At 37.6% G+C, this 27,640-nt stretch overlaps 1 protein-coding gene across 7 annotated transcripts in view; it reads right to left on the bottom strand.

The window, feature by feature from the left end:
* The window catches only part of LOC149531793 (SET domain-containing protein), a 208,178-nt gene that overhangs the window by 67,820 nt on the left and 112,718 nt on the right, over positions 1–27,640 (bottom strand). For all 7 annotated transcript variants that reach the window (XM_089808905.1, XM_089808903.1, XM_089808904.1 and 4 more), the window contains one exon: positions 10,141–10,210. In XM_089808905.1, the coding sequence (XP_089665031.1) occupies positions 10,141–10,210 (70 nt within the window). The remainder of the gene's footprint in view (positions 1–10,140; positions 10,211–27,640) is intronic.

Raw genomic sequence — 27,640 nt, 5'->3', positions numbered from 1 at the left:
AAGCTCATTGTAGTGAACAGCTATGTTGCAAGAAATTCAACACTCCATAACTAGATTTCAAGCACATCAAGCAAAAACATAAAGGCTAGCTCGTATTAAAAATTGAAGACCATATCCATATCTATACCAAGGTAAAGTTCATGATAATGCACAGCTAATTTACAAGTAACGCAGCCTTTTTTAACACCCTGTAATGGAATTCAAATTACTAACAGCTATTTCTTGGCCTTACTAATTATTTTATGCTTTTTTTAATATATATATATATATATATATATATATAATGATGGAAACTGTTCAAGTAAATTTATATTTATTCATGCTTAGGTTTACTTAATCTTCATTAATAATTAGGTGCATATGTTAGCTACCAGTAGTTTTATGGTTATTCCTACCTTCCAGTTTATTCATTTCCATAATAAGCAAGGATCTGTAAATTAATTTTGTATCTCAATACATTTTCATCTTATGGTTAAATATTTGTCTTCTCTTGAATTGATATAATTTTCTGTCTTCTGAGTTTTGTATCTGGTTTAATTGTTCATATTGCCTTATCTTAAACACCATTCCATACAACAATAATCACAATCTCATAACAGTACAACAAGATTGATTTACCACCACAACTATCACACATCAACAAAAGAGAACATATTTACATGGGAACCCAAAAGGGTAAAACTGATGAGAAAATTTGCTTGGATCTACTAACCAAATCCACCCTTACATGATGATAGTGAACTTACAATAACTTTGCAGGCACCAACAGGTAGGGAATTCAACCCTTGTTTCCGTTTGCTCATAGGGTGTTGCTAGTGTTCGTCGCTTGCCTGGGTTCCACGGGTTGGGCTACAACGCAATTATTGTGTGTTCTCTCCACTGTAGGGAACTTACAATAATCTTGCAAGCAGCAACAGGTAGGTAATTGAACCTCTTTTATGTTTTCTCGTAGGGCGTTGCTGGTGTTCCTTGCTTGCATGGGTTCTGCAGTTGGGCTACGACACAATTGTCACGTGTTCCCTCCACTATCAGGTTGCATCATGGCTTGTTCCTCCTCTCGCGTTGAACCTACTTGAGCCACTGTTTCTAGGCTCCTGCTTGCCCATTGCTTTTTTCCTACGAGCAACTCGGTTCTACTTACTCGCATCAGGTTGTGCTTGTTTGTCACTCCTCAACTCGACTTCTAGTGTCATCTAGGCCTCCGGACAACTCGGTTGCCATTAGTGTTTTCAACCTTCCTCCTCAGCTTGTCTTTGAGTGTTGTCTGGGCCAACATTCTCTTCAACACCATCGGAACTTTCAGACATTGAAACCTGAGCTTAGGTCTCTACTACCCGAGCTCATCGTTGTCCCACGGAAAGGAGGTATGAAGGCAAGGGAAATTGGAAAACAAAATATGGAATAATCAGGTTGGAATTGGAAAAGAATTAAGAAACCTAAATTAGAAACTAAAAAAAGCAGTTAAGAATGGTTAAAGGGCAATTAAAAAAGTGGAAGAGACACCGCTCTTGGGGAGATCTATTAAGAAGTTGTGAAGTGCATTTAAGTGGAGGAATAAGAGTTTATAGCAGACTTACATGATGCAGATATGGAAATGAGAGGATAAAAGGAAAGGTATCAAAGAAAGGTTGTAGACATGGCAGTAAGAAGAGTTTATAGCAGAATTGTAAATACAGATGTAAAAGAGGAATATATGCATGTGCTGATAAGGAAAGTATATGCAGACTTAAAAAAGAAGTGCAACGAGAAGAGATAGTTTGAAGCTGTGAATCAAGAGAGAATTAATGAAGACTAAATAATATGGAAGCAACTCTCCCAAATGGTGGTAATTATGAAAGGTTGAAACCGTTGCAAAGGTGCAGACATGGTGTAGGAGTGTCTCTCCTCACATTCGAAGATATAAAACGGAGAAGGTTTCATTTGAGAAGGAGACCCAAAGAAGATCAATTTGGAAAATATCATTCTCAAAGACAACAATGATAAGTGGTGACTCAAACTTTATGAAAGGTGGTGATCTTTCCAACAATGAAGTATAAAGGAGGATTCATTCCAAGCATTAGAGCAATCAGGTTTTAAAGCACTTGTGATTATAAATGAGGAGCATGTATTTCTAAACCTACGAGTAAATTGGATTATTTCTTGAGAGCTGCAATCTATATTTCCTCTGTTAGAAGTCAATTTCTAGGTTCATTATTGCATGCTTGTAAATTTCCAAAAGTCAATTTTTAAATTGGATATTAGTAGCATTGCTATCAATTATAGAATTACTTCTGAATTGTTTAGTGGTGTTCAGTTGTCCAAATTGATAAAGACTTAATCAATTAAAATTGTGAGCAGCTGGCTGTGAATTTAAAGCATTATTTATTGAGTGATAATAATTTGCCTGCCAAATGTTTGACAAAATATCAAATTGTTGATCAGCAAAAGCAAATTGATGTTTGTGAAGGATATAACCTTTTGAGAGTTTTTACATATCGTGGCCTATGTATTATTGTCAATCCATTATCTTGGTATATGTTTAATTACAATTTGATATATATGCATGTATCAATAATTTATTTGTGAACTTCATTATAGAAGGAAGGTGTAAGGGGAGGAGGAATCTTGAGGATTGCCATCTAGGTAGGAACCCCAAATGGATGTCCACGTTGCCTGCCACCAAGGCCAAGTGGGCCAAAGTTTTACTCTTAGGCTTAGATAGGACATTCAAGGAACCCCTAATACAACGTTCCCTCTAACTCTACAATGCAGGAGGCTATTAAATCTTAGGAGATGAAGCATTAATGGAGAAAGCATTCACAAGCACCCCACTAGTTAGGAACCCTTGGTGGACGTCCATGTTGTCTACCACTGAGGCCAAGAGGGCCAAAGTTATGCTTCTGGGCTTAGTGTGGGATGGCTTTGGGTGGACCTATCATGCTTCTTCTTTAATGTGTTTGCAATAATGCTATAGATGTTCTATGAATCTCATGTGTTATGGACAAACCCTAACAGAGGCTATATATTATACACATGTTCAGCTTTCTCATATTATGATCATTTTTTCAAATCTACAATTGCACTATTTGAGGAGATATTTTACTTGGTGAAGGTAACCCTAACCCTAACTTGTTGCTATTGTAGTTTTTAGGGTGAATTCCTAGACATCACATCCACAGAAGGGGCATCATGCTCAAAGTTTTTTTTTTTTAAATTCTTAGTCTTGGTCAGGTTTCAACATTGACTCCAAGTCCAAGTCAAACATCAATTCGCTGAGTTCGATTCTTTTAACACTACCTTAGAGAACCATATGTGGTATAAGGAGTGCAAGAAAAAGCCATGCCCACAAATGAAGGTTTTGGCAATTATTTTGTAGTGGAAAATTCAAGATTACTACATCAGTCATGAAAGCTAAAGGAAAAGATTCACAGATTGATTCTTCGTCATTTGCATAAAGGCCAAAAATCTGGAAACTTGCATTTAAGAAATATAGCACTAGTTGAGAAGATTGGGTATTTATAGCTTCAAAAATCACTCCTAGAACTACAAAGAAACTATAAAAGGCAACAAACAACTCCATCTAACAAAGCATTCTAAGGGAGTTTGTGTCCTAATATACGGTATTGTGATTCTCTTTTGTTCTCTGTAGTCCAGGAATTCAATTTTCTTTTCTTTTTTTGGTGATGAAATCCAAGCCAAGCCTGCAAAAAAGTTAACAAAGGAAGAGATGGTGTTTCTGATTCCCAAGATCACAATAATGTGAGAGAAGAGATTAGACGAAATAAACTTGTAACAGATTGTTACTATTTTGTTAGTACTTGTTAGATTTGATAAGTAGTCATAATTACTTGTGGTGATTCCCAACCATAATTCTTGTTGACACAAAAGGTTGCACCCTTGCTTGAGGTATGACCCTCAAGCAACCTCGTGTAACATGGAAACAACCTCCAAGTGTGGGACTTGCGCTTTGAGGTTGAATCTCCAGAGAAGGCCAACTTCCTTACAATCAGGATGCACTTAACTACAACTTTTGAGGAAAAAGGAGAAGGATTGCAAGAAATTAAATTCCTGAAAGGGAAAGGGGGTGATGCACCAAATTGAAATTTGGTTACTAACTTTGCCTATGAATGCACTACACATCAATGAAACACCCAAAATACATTAATCTTAACTCTATTCTATCCTTCAAGGAATCATATGCAAGTTTGGAACTAATTGAAGTGCTGAAAGGAAAAGAAATTTCATTATGCAATAACTGCTAGCAGATTTAACATAACATATGAATCAAGAATAACAGAAAAGAAACATTCACTACAAAACGAATAAAAATGCACTAGACAATAGAATGGCAAAAAAAGGTAAGAAACAAGGAATTTCATTAATGGAAGACAAAAGGATTTACAATTGCAAAGCATAATGCTGCTGCAAAATTCAAACAAAGAAGAACCTGCATGTGATTCCTTCAAGGATAGAATAGAGTCAAGATTAGTGTATTTTGGGTGTTTAATTAATGTATAGTGCATTCATAAGAAAAGTTAGTAACCAAATTTCAATCTATTGCTTCACCCCCATTCCCTTTCAGCAATTTAATTTCATCCAATCCTTCTCCCCTTTCCTAAAAAGTTGTAGTTGAGTGCATCCTGATTGTAAGGAAGCCGACCATCTCTGAAGATTCAACCTCAAAGTGTAAGTCCCACACTTGGAGGTTGTTTCCATGTTACATGAGGTCGCTTGAAGGTCATACCTCAAGCAAAGGTGTAGACTTTTGTGTCAACAGTTCCCAGACTTGGACTTAGCTTGGACTCGGCGAGGCCAACTTGACTCGTGACTCAGCAAGGCTGTTTCGACTCATGATTCGGCTCGAACTCGCCAATGACTAGGTTACAACTTGGCAAAATGAAAAACCCTTGAATTTTATAGATTTTTGAAAATTTAAAACTTGTTTCATGCACCCTTTATTGAATATAACTTCAAGACACTGTAACTTCATCAAATAGAAGCTAATTTGTCATCACATACATAAACAAGGAACATAAATGCTAAATCCATGATATATGTAAAGTGTAAATTGTAGCTAAGTCTGTCAGGAATATGCAATAGAAACCAAAGAGATTTTGGATGAAATGAGTTAGAAACTTAAAACCTTTAGATAATCCTTGTTCTAGATCAATTTGACCTTAGGGCTAGGATAGATTATAAGGGGTTAGAGTGTTGAAGGCATGTTGAGTCTTGGAATTCATTTGAGTTTGGAATTTTTTGGAAAACCCCAAAATCTAGATTTTGCATCTAAACTCCTATGAAGCTGAAAGCTATGTCAAACATTCTGACAGTATTTACACAAATATTATAATATAATTTAAAGTATAAGTTGTAATAACCCTGTCTGGTTATAGTTAAATCAAGCATCAATTTCTTTCACATTTCGATGGTTTGACATTTTGTCAAACATTTGGCAAGCAACCCAATTACCACTAAATATATGATGTCTTAAATTTTCAAACACAATATCAAAATGTACAAGAAACTAATCACAAATTTATTTAATTTTGGCCTTATAAGTTTTGCATAAATAAATACCAAACGCCAATAAACAATTCTGAAATGATTCACACCAGCCTCTGAATTCATTCATCAACAAACCATATAGCAATATAATGAAAAGGGAATTCAATTGTTGGCTGATTATAAATCAGAATTTGAAGCCTGCCTGCTTACTTACAAACTATGTAATATTAACTAAATTTTACAAATTAAGAACCTGGTCTTTGCTGTAGAATGTAATTGCAAAGTCAAACTGAAAGCCGCCTAGTCCAATTTCAATCTAGCATTCACAATCTACCCTTACAAATGCTGCCCAAAACAAACTCCAATCTGCAGACTAAACCCTCGTTTAGCAATAGAGAAATTATAATATTCAATTGTATAAATGCTCCTCAACCAGAGTTAATACAAAAAGAGGAAATGATAATAAAACTCAAAAGTCCACAATACCTCAGCTATGGATTCTCAGAATTAAATCTACAATACTTCAGCTGTAGATCTCAAACCCTTATACTTCAGCAAGGGCACAAACTTCAAACTCAGAAATGTCACAAAGACAATAAGAGAAAAATAAGATAATCAAATAATTGGATGTTTTACTCATCAAATGGGCTCATATTTATAATCTCCAAATGGCACAAAGTTTCTCAAATGAACTTCAGTTAAGAAGCTTCCCACACACAACATTAAAACATAATAAGTGTCATTATAATCTGATTTAATTGCTTTTGGCACCGAAAATTACCTTTTCCACCATAACTTAAAATTCTGACATGTAAGGCCATTGTTTCTTGTTCCCATGATCTAAAACTTTTCGTCCTGGTTCCAATGAGTTATGATACTGAGGTGACCAACCAACAACACTATCAAAAATAGCAACCTCGGTATATTTATATACATAATAATAATTCACCCGTCTTGCGAAAACAATTGAAGAAGCATCAAAATCGAAATCTGACAACACCAAAGTGATCCTGATGATGAAAGATGATGAATGAACCTGACGGGGTGACTTACTGTAAATAGACACTCCCTCCAAGATTCTTGGAGCCCAAACTGGAAGCCCAAATGAAAATTGAGAGCATCCTCCAACTCTGACTCCACTGAGCTCATCGAAACCAACAAATTGACTTACTATAAATAGTAAGTCCCTCAAACGGAGCCAAAACACACCATAGGTTGCTGGAAAGCCTATAACCACACAACTAAGACCCTCAAATCCTATTGTCAGCTCACGAGGGTCATGATGGTGAACTGACTTGGCCAACTGCAGGAACCTGCTAAATATGGGGACATGGATTTTGGATGAAATGAGTTAGAAACATAAAACTTTTATACAATCCTTGTTCTAGATTCAATTTGAACTTAGGGCTAGGATAGGTTATGGGGGGTTAGAGTGTTGAAGGCATGTTGAGTCTTGGAATTTGTCTAAATCTGGAATTTTTTGGAAAACCCCAAAATCTAGATTTTGCATCTAAACTCCTATGAAGTTGAAACCTATGTCAAACATCCTGACAGTATTTATACAAATATTATAATATAATTTAAAGTATAAGTTCTTATACTTAAATGTTATATTTGTATATATCCTCTCACCCCCTAAGCCAAGTGTTGAATTGCAGAGTAAACTTGCAAGCGTATGCTTTGACCTGAGCAAGTTATGCATGCTCAGACTCAACAAGTTGGGCAAGTTTTTCCCACTAGCCAAGTTCTCAAAACTCGACGAGTCGAGCAGGTGAGTTGTCGAAACTCAACAAAGTTGACTCTGCTTGCCAACTCACCGAACTCGCCCTACTAGTGGCAAGTTTGGGAATCCCAATAGATTGCTCCTAACTATACTATCGGAACCCCTTTAAATACAATGCTTGCGGACATGGAATATGTTTAATTCTTAGGTGATCTTCCCTAGTCTATCAAAATTTGGAGATGAAATAAGACAAGCTTACTATAAAGTTAAGAAAATGAAAAGATGGGTGTTTTTGATTCCCAAGATTGCAAAATCATGTGAGAGATAAGATAAATTTATTAGTGTCCAACAAATGGCCAACAAGAGTGCCTAAGGGACTACCAAAAATAGAGCAACAACCCAACAAACAACAGGAGCACCAAATGGTGTCCAAGGAAAGACATAGCAACAAGAAAAAAAAAAAAAAAAAGGAACCAAAACAAGAAGAGAACCCCAAACCAAGTACAAACACTCAGCAAACTAGTTACCTCGATCCACTGGGAAAAAATCCATAATCGACGAGTACGCCACAAGACTAGAGATCCCAAGATATAAGTTGTTGTTAAGTGGAGGATCTACGTGGTCTGATTGCCATGGGAGACCCCTGGGGGGGCCAAGTGTCCGCTTGGTGCCCCACGTTGAGGGTACCATTGTGAAGAAAGATGGGATGAGTTCGTCAGTGTGTGCACTCAAAGGGTGACTCCGTTGAAGGGTGTGTTCCCTGAACCTCTACCTCCCTTGAAGATAAAGGGAAAGACATCTCTAACCGGTATAAGTCAAGAAGGCTAAGAGAGACTGAGCTGCTCTAGTAAGTAGTAGAATCGATCTCATAGTACATGGGGCAGCAGTTAATGAAGTGAGAATCTGTCTCAACCTCTCCCAAATCACAAAGTTGGCATAACATGTCCTCCCTAGCCTAATGGTGGTCAATTTAGATGCGGAGCCGATGGGAGCCCACTCGGAAAGAACCAAGACAAAAATACCAAAATAAACTTTCGATTTGTTACTATTTTGTTAGTACTTGTCAGAATTGATAAGTGGTCATCATTACTTGTGGTCATTGCCAACAGCTTGGTCTTAACTGACTATTGGCACCTCTTCAAATTCAATAATTGTAGACTATGTTTAATTCTCAAGTGATCTTCCCTAGTATATTTATTTGTAAAGAACAACATTTGAATGTACATTTGTTGTTCAATCTAGCATGCATTGTTATTTTAGTCGTTTATTGCAATTACTAGTCTTATCAGATAAAGGAGTAAAAAATAACCCTTCAACAAAGACCGTGGATCTTCTTCAATTGTTTTACTTCACAATGTTATGTTCTGTCACTTAGCTTGCAAAATCTAATATTTTATATCTTGCCTAGGGATAATATCTAAGTTACCGATTCGGGTTCAATTCCAAGTTTGAAGTTCGAGAACTGGTTCGCAAGTTCGTCAAAATTTTGGAAAGGGGTTTGGGTTTGTTTGGGTTCGTTAGTACAAAACATATAAAAACTATAAAAAATGTATGTACATATAAATATTTATGAAGTATGAGTTAGAATTAGAATGTAGCATAGTAGCACAAACACATTTAAATAACAAAAACACCATAAACTTGTAATCATAGTGATCTTACCATCATATAGTCATAGTGCTCATACCATCATATAGTTCAACATCAAAGATTCAAAACATTAAAAATAAATTGTAGCATCAAGTTCAAGTTTCATTGTTCAACTAATGGAATAAAAATCTATTAATATTCTAGGTTCTTCAATCTTTATCTTCTTCTTCATATTCATCTTCTTCTCCTTCTTCATTTTCTTCTTCTCTGGCATTAGTTGACTAAGCAATAGAGCTAAGACCAATGGGATCAGCAGCAGCAACAATGCTGTTGGCATCAGATTCTTCAAGAAATGACAATGAGAGGCCACAAAATATGACAATGAGAGGCCACCAAAAGCATTCCATAACAATCTTTTAGGGCTGTGGATGCCAACAACTTAATAAATTTTGAAAAAAATGCACTTTTTTGCCATCCAGGGGGCTCAGAAAGCATGTGGTTCAAACTGAGTTCGAACTTGGTTCAATTTTTTTGGCCTAGTTCACCCGGATTCAAACTTGGTTTGAACCAGCAGGCAAAAATTGGAACTGTGGTCGAACCAAGTTCAAACCGAACCCGAACTTTGAACCAGCTGGAACTTCTGCAAGTCCGGGGGGGGGGGAGGAGGTACCCATGCAACATAGGATAACATTATAATCCAGATGAAATCCTGTAATTCTCTTTTATTGCTTCTCTACTTGTTTTTCCAACTCTTTAACATGTTATTTCATTGTTGCTAAGCATGTTTGCGCTACTTATGGAAGAAATACTTTTGATTATCCTTGCATAACCACCTACTGTTTGTAATGAATCACATGCAAAAAGATTTCTGTTGACAAAAATAGCATATCCAATCTATCAGATCATATGTAACAGATACTCATAAGCATATTTCCAATTGAAACTGCATATATCCCTGAAGTAGTATTTCGAAAGATTATCTATACAAATATGACAAACTAATCGCATTATAAATGGCATGAAAACTGACACATTCAGTATTGCTCTTCTGGGATTATTATTTTAGGCCCATTTGATCCCTTCTAGAGGTGATATATTGCAATGTTTATCAAGAGATGCAACTAAGGACAAAGTACATAAGAATTTCCCATTAGTGAGAGGAAAGTTCAGTATTCCTTAAAACAGTTACTCTAATAAGGGAACATTCAAGCACATCCAACAAATATAATATCAATTTTTAGCTATGAATACAACAGTTCCAAAGATAATGCTATAAGCGTATAACAATTTCAACTAAATAAAACTTCAGATTAGAGACCAATTATTTTGGTTCTACCTCATACCTAAAGCATATGCATGCATAAAGCTTGCAAAAGTTGCATCTCCAAAAATGTGAGGGCACTGATGCAAAGCCTGAAGTAAAGAAATCAAATCCACCTTTAGAATGTTCAAAAGTAAAGATCTTTTTATCTAGTCCATGTTCTAAGAAAAAGACGAATTTGTCAAACCAAACAAAAAAATAAAAGGTGATTTAATTCAACTCATCACTTGAAGCAACAGAAGAATAATTTTAAATAGAGAAAAGACAGTTGAGCAGTGAGAATAGAAAATGATATTTATCAAATCATAATTCAATTTTAGAAAGAAAATAACTCTGTGAATCTGCACTAAACTCCGTGATACAGATAAAATTTGATATGTATGTCTGTTAAAACTGAAGATATGCAACGTATCCTCCTTCCTAATGATCAATTAATAATAAGTTGCTAGAAAAAAGCTAAAGTATTTAATTAATCATATTTAATTATTAAGAGGGGTCACGTAAGTTGTGACTTTATCTCTCCTAGCTCCATGGTGGTGAGTTATTTCATGTTAGGCAAATATTTTGAAATGCCTATGTCACTCTTCCAAGAATCCCATGAAGAAAATGAAAGTTTTTTGGAGGCTAAATAAAAAAGTTTGATGGCAATACATCATGATTATTGTTCCTCTTATTGATATTGAATTCTCTCTGCAAGCCGATTATCTCAGGATGCAGCCCCAGTGGATAATTCTTCTGGACGAAAAGCCAGTACACTTTAGTAGGTTATTTCCAGCATTAAGGGTCTCAAATTATAACTATCTCTGTATGATTGGTGGTAAATTTCATGCATGTGAAGGCATGGAATGCATGGAATTCGTCTAAGCAATTCAAGGGTCTCTAGTTGGTGATCTGCAATAAACCAGGACACCTTTCATTGTCTATAGAGACCACACACCGGCAACCAGTATACACATCATGGCACCTGGCAATGAATGTCGTGACTTGAATGAGGGTTTAGAAACCAAAAAGCAATAAGCCTGAGGTTTGCAACAAGTCGGTGACAATCATTTCCATAAGCATTCAGGTCAGTGATATTGGTATGCTCGATCCTGGAGTTGATTATTTGCAAATTCAGATTGTGTATCTAAATTACTGAATTCCAAAGAAAATATATTATTATTGCTCACCATTACATTTATATTTCATCTGTTTTGGGTATTGGAAATCAAACAATTATTGCATGTGAAAGCATAGAAAAGGATATTTCAAGATATCACTCCACACAACAATGATTCAATGCCTCAATAAGCTCAAAAAAAGGATGCACAATGAAACCATACTCGCAACTACAATGGTCATCAGAGACCACATGTAGATACTATATAGATATCACATGTGCAATAAACCCCAAAAAGATAACAATGTCTATAAGGTTATACCTTAAAAATAAAAATAAAATAATAGTAGGACCCTCTAGGTGTGTAAGCCCACAATTAAATCAACTGAGTCGTCATATTGCCTTCTTGCACATAAGCAAATATCTGGCCAGTAGCTAATTGGTATCAAAGAAGGGAAAAGCACATTAAATAATGAAGTTGTGCAAACAAGGAGGTGTTAGGCTCAAGGGGAAGAAGTTAGCATTTTTGAAAACTTTTACAATGTTTTTAAAATGTTAGTGTAAATATGGAGCCAAAATGGAGAAATTAATACTTTACTCACCAAGAAAAGTTATAGAAGGGTAATTCGTGAAGAGAAACGAGTTACCAATTTCATATTAACTATTATCTCTATCAAGATTTGAGCTTTCTAATTTATTGAGGATGAAACTCCTCTAGAAATTTCAATTTCAGAACCAAAAGCCTCCTAGGTAGTTGAAGTGATTCCACCCTAAAATCACCCATATCAAAACTGGAATTTTACAGTTTGGCATTGAAGATGGATTCCTTTAATGTATTTTGAATTGTTTCAGGTTTTGATATTGCTGTTTGATCTTGTCAATAGTTGTCATTAAGTGTTTTAAGGGAAAGTTTGAGTTTGGAAGCACATCGTATCATTTTGGCTGGTTGTCCTACCTAGCAAGCCATCCCTTACGTGAGTCACACCTATTGATGGTATATAATTTGTAGTAAATTTTTAAAATGCTCTCTACTACTGGGTTTCAATGGACGATATCTTGTAGGCCATAATAGTTGGTGGACAAAAATCAAGGTTATTTTTAATCACAAACTCTCGTTGAGAGGGTCACTGATGGGCACACACGTAGATTGAGGGTTTTTCACAATGAAGAACATATACATAGAAACCTCTACAAAAGAAAACCACATCAAAATATTGCTTATATAGAACTATTTTACAAACTTCATAGACACCAATCCCCAAAATTAATGTGTAGGCACAAATCTCTTGGAGGCACCAACTCTTGCCACTGAATTTGTAGGCACCAAACTACTAGAATACGAGGCACCAACATCTAGCTCAAAGGTGTTTCTTCTTCCGGGATCTGCTCCTTCAATCAATGATATAAACTTGATTTCATTCACTAATCATCTTCTTGCATTTGAAAGATCAATTTCTGCTTTCTCTCATAAGACCAGATTGTGTTTATACGATAAAACTTTTATCTCATCACTTCTCTCTTGAATAGTAAATCTTCCTTTTATTATTCACACATCTCATTACCCTTCTTCTCTTCAAACAACTGCTGAATATGATTTATCTTGAACTCTCCACACTACACACTACCTACAATCATTATTTATACCTTATGTGTCTTATGAAGAGAAATGTCCTTTGGAAGAGTGATGTCCTTTCATGATTCTTCCTTATCTCATCACTTCTCTCTTGAATAGTAAATCTTCCTTTTATTATTCACACATCTCATGACCCTTCTTCTCTTCAAACAACTGCTGAATATGATTTATCTTTAACTCTCCACACTACACACTACCTACAATCATTATTTATACCTTATGTGTCTTATGAAGAGAAATGTCCTTTGGAAGAGTGATGTCCTTTCATGATTCTTCCTTATCTCATCACTTCTCTCTTGAATAGTAAATCTTCCTTTTATTATTCACACATCTCATGACCCTTCTTCTCTTCAAACAACTGCTGAATATGATTTATCTTTAACTCTCCACACTACACACTACCTACAATCATTATTTATACCTTATGTGTCTTATAAAGAGAAATGTCCTTTGGAAGAGTGATGTCCTTTCATGATTCTTCCTTATCTCATCACTTCTCTCTTGAATAGTAAATCTTCCTTTTATTATTCACACATCTCATGACCCTTCTTCTCTTCAAACAACTGCTGAATATGATTTATCTTTAACTCTCCACACTACACACTACCTACAATTATTATTTATACCTTATGTGTCTTATGAAGAGAAATGTCCTTTGGAAGAGTGATGTCCTTTCATGGTTCTTCCTTATAATTAAATGGTGTACCTTGAAACTGATCGCAGTCTTCCACGATGTAATTGCTGCCTTTTAGTAGTAACAGCTGCCTCTTATAATAGAGCTAGCTGTCATTAAGTGATCACAATTGCTGTTGTTGTCGTTTAATTTCCAATGCTACCTTTTGGTTATATAGTCACTTCTTTAGTCTTAATGATAATTCACTGCCTTCCTAAATGGTAATCGCTACCACATATTTTACACTTGTAATCATTAAAGATCATTAGCTCGCTTTATATATACTACTTGTCTGATTAACAATGCTAATGTCTTTTGTAAATAATAATGGAGTTGGTCAAAAATAAGTAAATATGTATTTTATTCTTCTAATTTGTGCCAAAGGCAGTCAGCAAGCACTAGATAGCGGAGTTTAAATTGATCTTGCAAGAACATCGTCTGTCATCTTAGAATATAAGAATAAAATTTGATTGTGCAAGAGTATGAATGGTAAGACAAGCATTAATATTGACCTTTGATGTAATGGGTGATTATTAGTAGCCTATGGTGTTTTGCTTGCAACAGTGGAACAAGGATAGCACTTTTGACATAAATGATAACAATCTTGCAAACAATCTCAGCCGTACACTTTTGACATCAATGACAATATTTGCAATAGTCATGCCATGTGGGAGAGGGCGTGTAAGTTTGGATTTGAACCATCCATATTTGTGTGCTCATAATGCTTTGTTTTGAGGTGCCTAAAGATTGTTTGTTGCTTTAAAATCCAAAAAAGATGGATTGTGGTGAATATTGTAAGTTATTAAGGATAATGCACCTACTGTACCTGCAGTCTTATACTTTGTATCATAACTACATTTATATTGAGTTCATATTCTATATGATAGTAACTAGTTTATGATTGGTTGAGGTCAGTTTGAACTATAGAATAATTTCATGAAATATTTCAGTTGATATGTATTCGTAGGCATACTGGGCATATTGCTAATGAATTTCTGAGTGTTTATTTTTCTGTTCTGACGTTTCTAACATTGATTTTTAGAGTGAAGAAAACAGAGAGATCAGAAATATCACTAACGGGTTGTTTGTGGTGCACAAGAAAGTCTATATCAAAGAGCCGTGTATGGTGCAGCACATATCTTCAATCTGCAGTTGATGAGTATAATGATATTGTTACAACCCCTGTAGGTTATCTTTTGAGATTCACACATTATTGGACAAGTGTGTTAATGTGTTGTCTTTGTCATTATATATAACCTTGAGTTAATTTAGTTTATGTTAAATTCTTCTGATATTTAGTGAAGTAATTCAATAACGGATTATCTTGTAATTTAAAGTGGTAATTAGATTCTTAACTTTAGTTGATTTAAATATCCATTTAATTTTGCATGTAATTTAAATTAAATTATAAAATTAGGCTAGCCAATATTTATTAATAATTGGACATTATAATTTTTTTTAAAGATTTATATATATAATATATAAAATAAAATAAAAATATAATAATAGCATATATTAGAGAGAACATATATTAGGAAGACATAAATATTGAATTATTAAAACGATATAAGTAATTGAACAAACATGAAAAAGGATAAAAAATGAAATAAATAATATAATAATAACAAATAAGCATTACGTGTTGATAATTTTTTTAAAAACATAAACTAATAATCATATTATTAGATTAAAATGCAAACTATAGCAAAGCAAAAAATGAAATGCACAAAGCCAAAATACTTTTCAAAACAAACAACACACAAAACCCTATCTTCGATGAATATGGCAGAAAAAAGAAGAAATATCAAGTAGCGACAATACTCTTGGTACAGGGGGTCTGTAACAAAGAACCAAAAATCAGAATTGGATCGGAATTGGCAAGGCCTACTCGAACCGTGAATCACCTATGAATCGGCTACAAATCAGAAGGTGAAAAAACCTTTGAAATTTAAAGATTTAAACGATTTAAAATTTATTTCATACACCCTTTATTGAATATAACTCAAAACAAATTATAACATCATCAAATAGAAGCTAAAGCCTAACATACATAAACAATAACTCCATCACATGCGTAAAAAAGATTAGTATTTATTTACCAACTTGATGATTTTTTCGGCTGATTTGCCGATTTTTAGAGATTTTTGCCTCAAAAATCGGCAATCTGGTATGACAAGCCAGCAAAAAGCACCCATCTTTTCTCGGATCGCAAAATCGCCCGAATCACAACAATTCTCATTACTCTAGTCCATAATAGATAGGCATTTGGACTAAAACAAACAGCAACACCAGCAATCGTTTGCAAAAATAGATTTAAGGCCCTTGCAAAGCTCCACGACAAAAGAGGAAAAAAGATAGCACGTGCTTGGAAAAATCACGGCATTCTCAACAAAATCGAACCAGTCATTTAGAACAAACCAAGGCTCAAAAAAGGAAGCTAAAATCAATGATCCCCTAAAAATCCCATGAAGTCAAACAACAACAAAGGATCATGAAGATGGATAGAAGTTAGTTCAAAAAAAAAACATCCAAGGTGTAGAAAAATATGAACCCTAGATATCCCATAGCGACAAGTGCAAATTCAATCCCATTAAACCCAAAGAGAAACATACCTGAAGCAAGGTTAAAAGCCTGCAACTCAACCAAATCAGCTATAACCCTCCCATCCAAAGATCAACCCCTATTTAAAATTCCAAAGAAGAAACATAGCAATAATCTAGAAACCCTCAAAAATACAGCAAATAGAGCGGACACATCCAAGGTGTAGGAGGTAATTACTAAGTGTGAGACGAACAACCCTAATGCCAACAGTGAAAATGGAGCAAAACCCTACTAGTAGTAAAGAAAAATCAAGTGAATGACAGTACTAATCAGGAAAGCACAATAATTATCAGCAAAAGTTGTATGGAAGATTGTTGGCACAATTGCAAACGCCTTGGCCCCTTCGCTCTATGGAATAGCCTTGGGTTTAAAATATCAAATGTTGTCGAATGGCTTTAGGAATCTCTGGGCGAACAAGTAAGTATAACCTCAATCTCTGCTAAACTGATTTATCTGCATTGTAAAAAGGGGAATATTAGGGATAATTTACTTCATGGTTTGGTTTTTTGAAGGATATAGTATAAAAATAAATAAATGGAAACCTAACTTCAGCATAACTGATATAAATCATTAAATTTTTCCAACATGGGTGGCAATTAAAAAATTTCCAATAGAGTTACTACAAAGCCAAATTCTTAAATGTATTGGAAATTCGATAGGAGAGCTAATAGGCATAGAAACCTCTTTTTTAGATTCAAATGAAATCAAACTTCTTATAAATCTAAGGATATATACACAGAAGATCAAACCTTTCAAAGTTATTACAAACAGGTCTTTTTATAATCTAACACCTGCTCTCTTTCAAGAAGTTGTCCAAAACATTGCCCTATACGATCATGATTGCAAGAATAATTATGATATTGGGTCTGTCACACTCCATCTTAGAACTTTTGATCTTAAAACTAAATTCCCTACAATAGCAATGCAAAATATCCAACAAGAGGAAGATACATACAGAAAGCTCAATGTTACCACGAGCATGGATGACTAGTCAAATATACATCCCTAACAAGGATATAGAGGAAGGAGAGGTTACGAAGAAGAACAAGGTCAGATTGAAGGGGTAAATGGTATTCAACTAACTCAAATTAGTACACAGCAGGATCATCTTTAGTCAGTTATCCCGAATAGCTCTAGCAATCAGAATGAATCAAGTGAAGATTTAACTAAGAATGATATGGAGAACATGAAGACTTGAAATGAAAGACAAGATAGAATCAAAAACCATGAAAAGGAAGGAAAAATCAAATACAACATAACATGTCAACAACAAAAGAAGTTCATAGAAGAGGTCAAAGAGAATATGGGAATTCTCAGAATGATGAGTGATATCACACTAATCCACAACTATTGTTTGTGATCAGCTGAAACTATGGCAAGAGGAGCAAATAGCACAACACCAATCAGTAGAACCAACAGGTAGTATAGCCCCTAGTAAAGAACAACTAATGCGATCAAGTGAACTAGTAACTATCAACAAGCAAACACACTCTTTGTCAGAAAAGGGAACAGAAGAAATCATGGAAGATTATGGCCAAGATCTCTTTAATCAAATTCAGGGCAGCCCTGATAGGGAATGCCAAAGTTTAATTAATAGAACACAGATCAAGATTTCAGAGGACCGAAATCTAAAAACTTTCCTAGAATCTAATACTCATCCTATGTTAGAGTTAGCAGAACAGTCACAAGAAGACTTTGAAGTGAACAAAGACCTAGAGTTAAGGTACGCAGCAAAAACTGAAGGCAATGAGGAAGGTATAGTAAATTTTAATGATGCAATAGAAGATCATTAAGGGAGGAATTGGAAGAGGAAAGGAACAGAAATATAGAACTGCAGAGTGAAACACAGGAGAAAGCATCAGCGAAGCAGCTTGGTCTGGCAGCCACTGATGAAGGAATGGCAATGCCAACAATAGTTACAAGACAGAAAAAGAGAGGAAGAATATCATTCTTGGAACTCAGAAGCAAAGATGAGATGCAGATAATCAGGCAAAACTCACAAATCTATTTCATGCAGGGAAGGAGCAGTTCCTTCCCAAGGATCAATGAAGGTCACACAACTTGGAATGTTTGGGGCATCAACGCCCCTAACAAAAAAAAAATTAATAAAAAGATATTTAATACTATTTAACTCAATTTTAATTTTAATCCAAGAAACCAAACTTAGTTTAGAAGTAAAGAAAATGAACAATAAAATAGGAATTTGGCAGGTGGATTGGGTTGAATGAATAAGGGCATCAGAAGGATTTGTCAGCCGACTGGATGGTCCCGGCGGTGTTTCTGTAGCCGACAGATTGACTATCGTCGATGTTTTGTATTTTGTAGTCGATAGGTAAATAGTTTGTAGCGGACATAATGATTGTGGCCGACGGACTCCTTCGAGAAGGTTCAGCGGATAGTATTTATATCCCGTCTGGGATCATTGTAAAGCATCATCTACTATTACTGATATTATGAAGCGTAATGTATGGTCTGGCATATCCGAATATAATTCTGCTATTCTGTTCCATTGTCTGTATGCGTTGATTTCTTTACCAGTACAGTAAACATTTGGCGCCGTTGCCGGAGTGGTATATGATTGGGCCTCAGTGCTTGCTGATAGGATGGAGGAATTCATGACACTTCAGCACCGAACATTTTTAATGCCGCACCATGCCATTGGGCTGTTTCTGGAGGCTGCAGCTAGCCAGATTCCACTGGATGATTTTGAGGCTCCTCCAAGGGGCAAGTTGGCAGACGAGGAGCCTCCCATATTCTATGTAATGTCCCCTTTTTAGCATTCATAGCATGATGTCGTCGTTAGCCTATTTCCCCACGGTCCCGTAGGCTAACCAGGACATTAAAGGGGCTTAGAGGCTGTTTACCGTATGGATTAATTAAGCAACGTACATAGGAAATCGATACGAACACCGAACAACAAATAGCAGAACTTCTATTATTATTCGCATATGCCAACAGTACATTATGCTTTTCTCATATGATATGATAATGATCAGATGAATACAATGCTTCCCGAAGGGGTTATAAATACTTTCTGACGAACCTTCCCGAAGGTATCCGTCGGCCAGATACATCATGTCCGCTACAAACTATTCACCGTTGGCTACATAACAAGAACTTTCCCGAAGGAACCCGTCGGCCGATACACAATTTCCTTTCCGAAGGGACCCGTTGGCCGATACACAATTTCTACCGACGACATCATTCCCCCCAAAAAAGAAAAGTCGTCTCCCGACGACTATTACAAAATCTCTGAGACAAATCAACAACCAAAATATAATGACTGACCCAACACTGTCACCTTAGCCAATCTGACATCTGACCCTGATAGCCACCTGTGCCGCTTTCTACCTTCCAATGCCGAGTACCTTGAGCCAAGTGTCGCTGCATTGCCTCCAATTGGATGATTAGCTCCTCCCGAGCTCTCTACACATCCACCAAGACAGCCTCATGGCCAACACCTACTCTCAGTGCCTCTGATACGCAAACACTCCATGCCTGCCGCAGCTCCAAATCTTCTCACTGGTCAGACTCCCACGACTGATATCCGCAACGACTGGGGGTCCAGGGGGCAACGCCCCTGGCGGGCTCGAGGGGCAGCGCCCTCGCGGGGTCCTGGTTAGCACTGTGAAACCCACACAAAACTGCACAGAACACACCATTTCTGTCATTTTCTATCGATTTTACACTCTTTCTGGCAATCGCTGATTCTTCCTCTTCCCTCTAGTATCATCTGATACTCATTCTGAGCATTCTCGATTTGTCGACGTTTTTTTTTTTATTATACAAAACCTCCTGTCACCCTTCTGTGATGAAATCCGTATGCAAAAACCCCTCTTCAAAATTTGTAATCTTGCAATCCAAATCCCTACACATGATATGCTTGGAAAATCCGTACAATCACCTCGCATTCCTAGCTGCAATTTCCGTACGCTGCTTTTCTTTACAAATCCGTACAAGAAATGGCTCTAAAATCCGTATGCTAATATATGTGCTTTAAAATCTGTACGAAACACAAGCTTATAACAAGCCGTACGGTATCTTCCTCCAAAAATCCGTACAGCAGCCTCTTGAGAGCCCGTACAATTAATTTATCTAAAAAAGCCGTACACCATTCTTCAAACATTGAGAACCGTACGACAATCTTTTTTTACTGTGAAATCCGTACGGTGCTTGTGGAAACCGTACAATGCCCCTTACTATGAAATCCGTATGATAACAATGAAATCCGTACAGTTGCAATAAAATCCGTACGGTGGTAATGAAATCCGTACGGTGGCTTTAAAAACTGTACTACAACATAAAATCCGTACATTCTTAAAAAACCCTACTGCAATTTGGATTGTCTCGCCAATGGAAAACCGTACGGCAACATAAAATCCGTACCTTGCTATGGAAAACCATACGGAAACACAAAATGCGTACCTTGCTGATGGAAATCCGTACGGTAACATGAAATCCGTACGTTGCTGATGGAAACTATACGGTGCTCTTCAAAATCCGTACTTTAGTTCTGAAAAATCGTACGATGCTCTTCAAAATCTGTACTTTAGTTTCAAAATCCGTACTTCACTTCTGAAAAACCGTACGGTGCTTTACTTCACTTCTCTTTTTTTTTTCTTTTTTTTCTTTTTTTTTTTCTTTTTTTTTTCTTTTTTTTTTATTTTTTATTTTTTATTTTTTTTTATTTTTTTTTTAATTTTAAAAATTTATAAATCTCACTCCTGGAACAATTATGTACAATATTTACATATATACAGTACTTACAGTCTTCTCTCAGTTATTCGTCCACGGGGGTGCGTTACTTCTTTCATTGCAGACATTCAACTTCGACCTCTTCACTACATCGAATACTTCCTTTCGGTCTAGCATCCACTGTTTTATTGCTCTGTTATTGCTTACTTCCCTCATCTGGTACGGCCCGACCCATTTAATTTTGAACTTGCCTGGTTTGATCTCATTTCGATCGTCGTACAACACCCACTGTCCGAGTGGAAACCTACTACGCTTGTTCTGTGTCATCTCCATATTGCCCAGTTTGTTCCCGAAGCCCCGTACCATGGACTTTGTCAATTGCCCCTTTTGTCCGTCAATAATACTTTCACTCCGTACTGCTGCAACTGTTATTAGACCCTTTCGCTTTGCTTCCTGTGCAGACCGTATCGTATGCCTTCCTTGCTGCCAGTACCTTTCTGTTATATTTGTGGTTCGACATAATACTTTCTTCCTACGCAATAGTACAGTAGAATCTTTCCTTCTTTTCGGTTCGTACTGTATGTTCTGTCCTTCAGCTTCAGTCATATCCGCGTTTTCTTCTTCGGCTTCTTTATGTTGCTTCGAACATTCATTTCTTCCTTCGGCTTCTCCATGTTCCTTCAGACATTCATTTCTTCCTTCAGCTTCTCCATGTTCCTTCAGGCATTCATTTCCTCCGTCGGCTTCTCTGTGTTCTTTCGGACATTCATTTCCTCCTTTCTTACCTTCGTCGATCCTTAGCATATTACAACTTGGAAAGAGCTCATAATCCTCTATCTGCCAGTGGTAAAGACCATTTACTGAATCCAGATCATCATCTCCTTCCAATCGTAGGACTCCCTCCTGATTGGGTTCCATACTCTGCCTACTCTCATCATCTTCTCCTTCGGAATCTAACGATAGAGCTTCTTCTCCAACCATCTGAGTGTGTAGATCAATGACATACTTCCGGCCTTTTCTTTCGAGTGATAAAGTATTTTTCTTCCAATCGTGCTTTGCCTTGGCTTGTATCAGCCACCCCCGGCCCAAAATGGCATCATATCCTCTCCGCTTCAGTGGGATCACGACAAAGTCCAACAGGAACGGTTGTGTTCCAATCGTCACTGGTTGTGCTGTCAGGACTCCCAATGGCTTGATTCCATGTTGATCGGCCGTTAGCAGTTGGAATGTAGGCGGCCATAATGTCGGCTGTCCCAACTTTTTCCAAGTGTCTTCAGGCAACACATTGACATCGGACCCTCCGTCCACAATTGTTTCTGTCAATACAGTCCCAAGAATTCCCATTTCGACGATTGCTGGATGGCGTCCGGATGAGAGGGCTAACAACATCGGATCTTCTGCACTTGCGCCACTTTCCTTCTCCTTTTTGTGCCCTGTACTTGCTCCACTTTCTTGCTTTGTTCCATGTTCTCCTGGTAGTTGAGCAGCGGGAACAATGTTTGTGAGTGTCGATCGGAGCTGAGGCATAGTGAGCAACAGATCACTTATCCTGACAGGTATCTCGGCTTGCAAAATTTGCCGGACAATGTTCTGTTCTGCGCAGTTCCGTACGGAAGTACTCAGCATGTCCTTCAGGTGTGCCGTTTCTGCCTGTGTTGCTTTCTGGATCTCTACCCGTGCTTCTTCCAGTCTCTTCTTTTCTTCCGCCGGGTCAGGGTACACTTTTGCTTGCTTCCGTGTGATGGCCAAAACCTCTTCTTCGTTCGTCTCGACGGTGATCAAGTTTACTCCCGACTTCAGACACCTAGCATCTTCATGATCACCAGGTCCACACCAGCCGCATAGTAACTTCGGTGTATTTGTTGAGGTGCATTCGCGGGCGAAGTGACCCCACAGATTGCATGCGCGGCATTGAACAATTGGCCGACCATTTGCATCGTACTGAATTCGACTCCTTCCTCCATTGTTGTTGTTGCCACCATTGTTGTTAGGGCTGTTGTTGTTTGGACCGCGCCGGTTGTTTCTATATCCGCCTGATGTGGCACCTTCCGTACTGGTGTTCCCGTTCCCTCCGGACGGAGAGGCCTCCTGTGTCAGGAACACTTGCTGTGGTGTTCTTGTTTTCAAATTGAAAGGGCATTCCTTTATGGAGTGTCCCATAATCTGGCAAATTTCGCAAAATTGCTCTTTTGGGCAGGATCCCTTCGTATGGCCTTCTTTCTTACATTCTGTGCACCATAAGTCATTGCCCTTAGGTTCCTTGTTCATGTTCTTGAATTCCTTCATCATCCGAATCATGTCTTTCTGAAGGGCACGAACCTTCTTGTTGCTTCCTTCGTCATCGCTGGTATTATTTCCTGAGGATGCATCGTCATCTGAATCGGACGAGCTGGTCTTCTTCTTCTTCTTTGTCTTCTGGTCACTTTCGAGGTTCATTGCCCGGTTGTATGCTTCATTATATGTGGATGGCGGCACGATCTTCATCTTTTTCCGCAGCTTCGGGTGAAGGCCTTCAATGAACCATCGTTTCTGTAACCCGTCAGCTGGCTTATTCTCCATCTTACTGATTAAGTCCTTCAACCTCCTGGCAAAGACCCGTACAGTTTCATTCTTCTTTTGCTTGGTATTGAATATCTCCGCGACAATTTCATTGTCATCACGCAAAAGTTGAAATTCTGCGATGAACTCCTTCTTAATGTTATCCCAACTATTTAATTTCTGTGGATCGGCATCAGTAAACCAATCAATGGCAACACCCCGTAGGGTTGCGAGAAATTGTCGGATCCATTCATTTGTATCTGTTATGCCATTTGCCCTCCAAATCGTTTCACATGTTTTACAATGTAGAATGGGATCAGTTGCTTCATCACCATCAAATTCAGGCAATTTTTCCTTCGGACCTGCCATTATTATTGTATGTCGAGGGTTTTGTTGTGTACCTGCGCTGTTTTGCACTCCCGCGCTGTTTTGAGCACCCGTGCTGTTATGAACACCCGCGCTATTCTGAACACCCGTGCTGTTTTCAACACCCGCGCTGTTTTCAACACCCGCGCAGTTTTCTGCTTCCGCGTTGTTTGGTGAAGAAGAGGGTTTGTCAACCGTAGCTGTCCGTTCCGGAAGTATATCTCGGACGAAGAGGTCACTCCACGGTCGTGCTCCTTCTGCACTCCGAGCCATGCGAGTCGATCTGCTTCCGTCAGGATTCTCTTTCCGTGGCGTATGCAGGTTCAAAAACTCCTCCCTAGCTTCTTCCACCAAATCAAGCCGTTGTCGAGTCTCCTTCAACAATCCTTCCGCACTCTTACTTCCGTCGGAAATCTTCTGAAACCTCCTTCGATGCTCTATCTGCTGAGCCAAAATTAAATTTTCCTGCGCAACGCGTATGTCATCTTTTTCCTTTAGCTTACTCTTGTCTTTGTTCAACTGATTCGGCATTTAATTCATCTCCGCCTGCCTGGGTGCCAGATCCATCGGGCAACGGCGCCAAATGTTTACCGTATGGATTAATTAAGCAACGTACATAGGAAATCGATACGAACACCGAACAACAAATAGCAGAACTTCTATTATTATTCGCATATGCCAACAGTACATTATGCTTTTCTCATATGATATGATAATGATCAGATGAATACAATGCTTCCCGAAGGGGTTATAAATACTTTCCGACGAACCTTCCCGAAGGTATCCGTCGGCCAGATACATCATGTCCGCTACAAACTATTCACCGTTGGCTACATAACAAGAACTTTCCCGAAGGAACCCGTCGGCCGATACACAATTTCCTTTCCGAAGGGACCCGTCAGCCGATACACAATTTCTACCGACGACAGAGGCCATTTGGCCTAGATAGTTTCAGTTGCAGGTCTTTCTGAGGGGTTTTGAGGCAACTTTGAGCATACTTACTATTTATACCAAGTCATCTTGGGCATGGGTGGACATCCAATGGCAGCGGTATGTTGATGGTAATTGTTTAAAATCAGCAAGAAGACTTGTTTATCATTGATAAGATTTGTTTTGCATTGATAAAGCTATTTTATAAAGTTAAATTTAAATATTTAACTTTATTAATGCATAGACTATAGTTTGTGGAAAATATTTAAATTAAAAGAGTCCCCTTTATTTTATAACACATTGGAGACATAAGTTACATAAAGGGAGTTATGTTTTATCCCACATTGAGAAAACGAAGGATGGAGCTCTTGTGAGAACACTATAAAAGAAATGGAAGAGCTTCTTTTAAGCATGCTTGGAAATATCAAAGAAATTGAAAAAATTTCTGGAGATTATGTCTCAATAGTTTGGAGGACGAAATCCCTTCAAGCTGAAAATCTTGATGCCATTGAAAGATATGGTTTTGAGATTCAACATAGTAGCAGTCCGAAAAAGCGGAACCGAAAAAGCAAGCTGAAAAAGCGGGTACGAAAAAGCAGTCCGAAAAAAGTGGAACCGAAAAAAAGCAGGCCAAAAAAGCAATTCGAAAAAAGCAAAGCAGAAGGGGCAGCATAGAAGAAAATTATTACAGCCATCTACAACCAGGTTCTTTGTTAGTATTGTTTTTTAGAGTGTTATAAGCTTTCAGCTGTAAGTGTGCATTATACCAGCATTATCATTTTGTAATCCATGTAAATGCCAAAGTCTTGGCCATATTTCATGAGCATTGTAATTTTCATTGCAATTAAGAAGATAATAGTTGTTGATGTCATTTAAGCAATTTAATATCATTATTTATCAGCTAGTTAGTTTGCATACCAACTGTTTGTAAAAATGCCAGTTGGCTGTAGGTGTTCATTTCTCATGCTTAGATCATATATATGCACTGAATATTGTCAAAATTAGTAGCACACTCATTTTAGGTCATTGTGTAGTCCATTGTAGTCTTCTAGCACAAGATTCTCATTGATGCAAATTGAAGAAAAAGTCATTTGAAGCTAGCTGAAAATACTATATCAGTCATACGTCCCTTGCATGTGAATTGTTTGATGAAATTCCTTGAGCTTTATATTAGTAGCACACTCATTTTAGGTCATTGTGTAGTCCATTGTAGTCTTCTAGCACAAGATTCTCATTGATGCAAATTGAAGAAAAAGTCATTTGAAGCTAGCTGAAAATACTATATCAGTCATACGTCCCTTGCATGTGAATTGTTTGATGAAATTCCTTGAGCTTTCATCAACATTTTTGAGGGCAGATTTGAGGAGGGTTATTACAGTGGTATCAGAGCTTGCCTGCAAAGTGTTTGACAAAATGTCAAACAACTAAAGTATAAAGAATTTTGGTGTTTGAAGGAGTTATAACCTGTTGGGGTTATTACAGTGGTATCAGAGCTATAAGTCCTGCCATCCTGTGGAGGTCTTATAGGGAATTTGGAATAGCCAGATAGAGAGAAAAATGTTTGACAAAATGAATGCCAATCCAGATCAGAGAAAGGAAAGATTCTTACAATTATTAGACACCTTAGCACAAGGACAGCGATCAGCAGAGCAAAGAGCACAGGAACAGTCGGAGATTTGAGCTTATGATGCAGATGATGGCTTGTCAAATGGGGTTGAATGCTAATGTGGATGGAGGAAATAATCAGAATGGTAATAATCAGGATGGGGCACATAATGGAGGTGAACAAGTTGGGAACAATTTCGGTCATGCACCCCAGCAAACTAGGACAGTGAGTTCGCGGCCCATGATTCCCATATTTCCTCCTAGAGCTCCAGAGCAGCCTGTACCAGAGCCCCAGATCACTGATATACAGGACCAACTGAGGAGAGATTGGGAAGCCGTAGGTCCAGATTTTATTGCTGCAATTACCTTTAGGGAGTATATAGATGTGCGGATGAAGCATATGCCACGTGGACACGACAGGAACCAGAGTTATGAGCTACAGAAGAAAGTAGGGAAACTTCAGTTACCATATTATGATGGCTCGGGGAAGTCTACAGCAAGAGCTTGGGTTCAAGAGCTTGACACATACTTTCAAATGAACCCTATGCTTGAGAAAGAAGCTATTAAGTATGCAGCAATTCACCTGGATGGGTTGGCACACAAGTGGTGGCATCATGGTATGGTCACTATGGGTCATGCACACATTACCTCATATGTGGAGTTTTCGGAGAGACTGATTGAACGCTTTGATAGGCCTAAGGATCATACCTTCCCTATGACAGGCAGAAACTTGTATGAGGAGTTTAACAGACATGCAAATTCGATACAGGGAGACTTCAGCACATCTTCAGGTAATGGTTTATCTGCATCATCTTCACAGGCAGAAGGAGTTTTAGATGTTGTGCAGGTTGAGCCAGTTGCATTAGAAGGTGATATCATAGGCACACCGGATTGCATGATTGACACAGAGAGTGATTCTAGTACAGTTGGGCTGGATGAAGTTACAGCAGTTGAGGATACTATCATGTTTGAGGATAGTACAGTTGATTAGAAAGTGAGCATTCAGGACTTTGCAGAAAATGAGTATCAAGCACAGTTGGATGCTTCTTCACATGAGATAGAGGCTAGTAGCTCTTCACTTGGTTTGGCAAGCCAGCTGAAGACAAGGGACAAGGATATTGTCGTGGCTTTATCTCATCATGACAGGATGTATGGATTGATTGAGAATCACATTTGGATGATTCAACTGCAGGAGAGACAGAAAGGAGTCACAACAGGTTCTTCTTGTGACGACTTACAGCAGCTCAAGGAAGGCATGGAGGCAATGAAGGTAAGTTACATACACCGACTTTCAAATCACGATCATCTCCTTAATCTTGCAGGGATCTATTTAGATGCATTGAAGAAGGAGGAGGAGGTTGACCAGCTTTCTCATGAGCTAG

This window comes from Cupressus sempervirens, chromosome 11 (assembly GCF_028749045.1).
Source record: "Cupressus sempervirens isolate cs-2001-9-10 chromosome 11, ASM2874904v1, whole genome shotgun sequence".
NCBI classification, from domain to species: Eukaryota; Viridiplantae; Streptophyta; class Pinopsida; order Cupressales; family Cupressaceae; genus Cupressus; species Cupressus sempervirens.
This window is presented reverse-complemented; position numbering and strand designations above follow the sequence as displayed.